The sequence below is a fragment of the Amphimedon queenslandica genome, unplaced genomic scaffold (assembly GCF_000090795.2).
Source record: "Amphimedon queenslandica unplaced genomic scaffold, v1.1 AMPQUscaffold_9928_Cont17814, whole genome shotgun sequence".
Lineage (NCBI taxonomy): Eukaryota > Metazoa > Porifera > Demospongiae > Haplosclerida > Niphatidae > Amphimedon > Amphimedon queenslandica.
Genome location: NW_003549801.1, coordinates 1 through 4644, shown reverse-complemented (window position 1 = coordinate 4644; position 4644 = coordinate 1). Strand labels below are relative to the sequence as shown.

At 34.1% G+C, this 4644-nt stretch overlaps 1 protein-coding gene across 1 annotated transcript; it reads left to right on the top strand.

The window, feature by feature from the left end:
• Positions 1–335: 335 nt before the first annotated feature.
• Positions 336–4554, top strand: LOC105315493 (THO complex subunit 5 homolog A-like). Its single transcript, XM_020006405.1, has 8 exons — positions 336–754; positions 1023–1098; positions 1143–1213; positions 1389–1586; positions 1851–1900; positions 3469–3590; positions 3637–3742; positions 4145–4554. Exons 3-8 carry the CDS (start codon positions 1173–1175, stop codon positions 4552–4554), a joined length of 927 nt encoding a protein of 308 aa, XP_019861964.1. The 5' UTR covers positions 336–754; positions 1023–1098; positions 1143–1172.
• Positions 4555–4644: the final 90 nt, after the last annotated feature.

The following is a 4644-nucleotide window of genomic DNA, read 5'->3' as shown; positions in this document are numbered from 1 at the left end:
TGCATCAACGTTGCTGATTGTCGTATTTATACTTGATATCTGTATATAAAATCGTGTATTAGTATACTGGGGCAAAGCCCCAGTATACTATATAGGGACTGCCGGACCAATAGCCCCGCAGTAGGCGTCCGGCTGCCGGACCAATATCCACTTCCTTTATTAAAAGAACCAATTTTTAGCTTCATTTTAAAAATGTTTTCTACGTCAGTTTCTCTAAAAATGCAATTGGCAGATTTTATATTGGCCATGCGCAAAGTCTGAACCTAAATTTTTATTATAGTTCTTGATTTTCAAAACTACTATATATTACATGTGTACAAATGTAGTATGATTCACCACCAAAATTTCATACATTACATGTGTATATTACTGTGTTGTTAGCCTATCATTCCAAGTATATACAATCTGATTATATTTTCTTCTCTAAACAAAAATTAGGTCCAATAAAATCACCCATCTTGCACGCATTGCGCTTAGTGCTATAAAACAAATATAGTTGGGGGTCATTGTTATTCGTGTTATTTCTTGCATTGGTGCAGGATTCAAAAAGCGTCCCTACCCAGCGTAGGACGAGTGTCATACTATTCACTCTACTCCGTCAGTTGAACAGGGCCTCTAATCTTTATTGCAAGGAGACGAGGGACGGGACTCAAGAGAGGAAACTGAGCATCGACGAGCTACACCTTCAACTCCAGAACCTTCAATATGAGGCCAAGCACCTCCAGAAGGAAATCACCAGCTGCTATGAGTTTAAGTATGCAGGACGGGAGCAAGTACCGTATAAGTGGGTTTTCCCGAGGCTTGCAAATTTTGCAGATTTCTTCCTAATTCAAGAAAGTAAAATCTGCAAAAATCAATTTAATATGGTACCTGCATGGCACGTGGTAGAAGTCACAAAATTGAAATTTGTGAATTAGAAATTTAGTAGATTTTACAAAGTATAATTTCCTCGAAAAACAAACCAGTTATACGGTGCATACAGTATATGTAGTTTTGTGCATGTTTGTTGACTTTTTCTTTAGGTCAAAACACGATGACATTGATTTAATTTCGGAAGAAGAGTTTTATGAAAGTGCTCCAGAGTCTCTTAGCAATCCAGTGAGTATTCACTAGCCACGCCCACTTTCTATCGACCTTATTAGGAAGTGACAAAGACTGATTCTCATAAACTCATGCTCGCGAGACTGGAATGGGAATTAAAGCAGCGAGAGCAGTAAGTTATTGCCCTGGTCCTTTACATGTACATAAACATCTAATACTATAGAGCTCCTATGGCAATAGCGATTTATCTGGTACTTAACATTAACACACTATCTAAATCTAATACATGTACATTTCACTACATGTTTTCTCTTTTGACAAAAATGATACTCTATTTTTCTTCGTAGGCTAGCCTCGCGACAGTCTTCACTGGAAGCCTCGATAAAATCAAAACTCGAGCAAACTCAAAAACTAGAGGAAAAACTCTCAAGACTCCGCCCGGCCCTTGAGCAGCTTAGAGTCTCTTCTTTGGCCTTGGAAGAGTTCTTTGATACTCCTGTCAGTTGGGAAAGGGAGCAGCGTAAGCTGGCCGTCTTGCTGCCTAGGTACTGTAGTGTCAGTATACCGTATAGTGGTTTTTTGAGGATAAAAAATTTTTGCAAATTTTGTGGATTTATTAAGATTCGCAACATTAAGCTCCTTGAAAATCAATTTAATACGGTACAAGATGGCAGAATATAATGGAAATTTACGATAATTAATTATGTAATCTTTCGGATATTTGCAAAAATTATTATCCTTGAAAAAACCGCTATATGGTAGTAAGCATGTGCACGTAATATACATACTTCTATCCTGTTCTTGTGTAGGCCATTGTACATGCTGTTTGTTCAGAGTGAAGGATACAGTAAAGCTGAGGGTAAGTATCTGCAGGGTTTCACACTATAAATAGCGAGAAGTCCTTTTTGATGTCCTCATGCTATGTAGAATGTTTGAGTTGTTTCTGGCGAATAATTTTTGAGTTACGACCATTTTTAAAACTCCAAATTTTGGAAAAATACCCAAGGCCCATGGTTTTTTTCAAAAAAATGGCTCTGAAATTCCCCCAAATTTTTATTACATTTTCTGATACATATTGATGTCCTAATGTTATGTAGAAAGTTTGAGTCGATCCCAACTTCAATTTTCCAAGTTACCGCCACTTTTAAAAATGAGTCATTTTTTGAAAAATACCCAAGGCTATAGCCCATGGTTTTTTTTTCAAAAAATGGCTCCGAAATCACCTCAAATTTTTATTGCATTTTTTGATACATATTGATATCCTAATGCTGTGTAGAAAGTTTGAGTCAATTCCGACTTCAATTTTCCAAGTTACGACCACTTTTAAAATTGAGCCATTTTTTGCAAAAATACCCAAGGCTATAGTCCATGGTTTTTTTCAAAAAATGGCTAAAAAATCATCCCAAATTTTTATTAAATTTTTTGATACATATTGATGTCCTAATACTGTGTAGAAAGTTTGAGTCAATTCCGACTTCAATTTTTCAAGTTACGACCATTTAAAAAAAACGTCAAAACTCTGAAAAATACCCAAGGCTATAGTCCATGGTTTTTCCAAAAAATGGCTCCGAAATCACCCCAAATTTTTATTACATTTTTTGATACATATTGATGTCCTAACGCTGTGTAGAAAGTTTGAGTCGATTCTGACTTCAACTTTCCAAGTTATGGCCACTTTTAAAAACAAGCCATTTTTTGAAAAATAGCCAAGGCTATAGCCCATGGTTTTTTTCAAAAAATGGCTAAAAAATCACCCCAAATTTTTATTAAATTTTTTGATACATATTGATGTCCTAATACTGTGTAGAAAGTTTGAGTCAGTTCCGACTTCAATTTTTCAAGTTACGACCATTTAAAAAAAACGTCAAAAATCTAAAAAAAATACCCAAGGCTATAGTCCATGGTTTTTCCAAAAAATGGCTCCAAAATCACCCCAAATTTTTATTACATTTTTTGATACATATTGATGTCCTAATGCTGTGTAGAAAGTTTGAGTCGATTCTGACTTCAACTTTCCAAGTTATGGCCACTTTTAAAAACGAGCCATTTTTTGAAAAATAGCCAAGGCTATAGCCCATGGTTTTTTTCAAAAAATGGCTAAAAAATCCCCCCAAATTTTTATTAAATTTTCTGATACATATTGATGTCCTAATGCTGTGTAGAAAGTTTGAGTCAATTCCGACTTCAATTTTCCAAGTTACGGCCACTTTTTAAAATGAGCCATTTTTTGAAAATTACCCAAGGCTATAAGCCCATGGTTTTTTTCAAAAATGGCTCCAAAATCACCCCAAATTTTTATTACATATTCTGATGCATATTGATCTCCTCATGCTATGTAGAAAGTTTGAGTTGTTTCCAACTTCAATTTTTTTAGTTATGGCCATTTTTAACAAGCATAATCATTATGATATACTTTTCTTGTTAAAGATTCTTTGCTTAAAGTCATTGTCGACGGTAATCTTGAAGAAGCAAAGACCTTTGACACTACCGGACAGAAAGAAGAAACACAACAAGATGAAGAGACAGAGTCGGAACAATCCGGAACAAAAGTGGGTCCGATTCATTAAGCTCTGATCATATTGTCTTTGCCGTTAGAAAAAGAAACGACGTAAATCAATGAAGCCATCGCCAGAGGATGAGTCTATTCCTCCCTGTAGAGTCTCCTTTCCACTCACTGTTAGTTTGAAGATCACTACTAAATGTAAGCTAAAGACTAAAATAGACTATAGCCTCCTTACTGATGGCTTACAATTGTAGATGTAGTGATGTAGCTATACTTGTGATAATGCGTAAAATTTATTCTAAATTTTTGGGTTTTGACTGTTATGTTTATGTTATGATTTTGTTCCCATAATCACAAGGAAAATAAACAAATTCATGCTTGATATTCTTAATTCATACTGCAACATTTGCACAATTATCTGTCAATGTGTAAAACATAAAAAAGGTCTTGACTCTATGCATGTAATACATTTATGCTATATTAATTGAAAAAAAAATCTAGTCAGTTTTTGGATTGGACTAATTATTTTATTGTCAATTTACATTCTGTTAAAATTAATTATTAATATATTTTTTAATTTTTGCATTGTTTATTTTTTAGGTGTTGGTTCTGTCACTATTTGTTTCTATTATTTGCCATTTTTCAATGCCGTCTGCTCCTCAGTGACTTCCATTGATCTAGAGACAGACCATGCTTCCTTGAAAGACATTTTTGTCGATAAGTCCTTCTTGTTGCATAATCTATTCGAAGGCGATTCTGGAAAATTTTCCCCTAATTCAGCCGTCTCTGTCCAAATTAGAAAATACGGCGGAACTAATTTCTCAGCTGCAGTTAGGCAATATGGATTTCCTTTTAAGGTAACAGCTATGATTGGTTGGTTTTTGATGCCGGAAACTTCTAAAAGTTCTACAGAGCATAAGTTTATCAGAATCAGTATAAAACTTAGAATTTTTTATAACCATTTTTTGGGAAAAATAAGGCTGGTCTTTGTCCAAATTTTAACTTTTTGATTAAACTTTTATGCATTTGATTTACAATTTAAACTACATGTATAATCATAGTTTATTATTATTATTTTTAAAAATTATTATTTTAAAAAA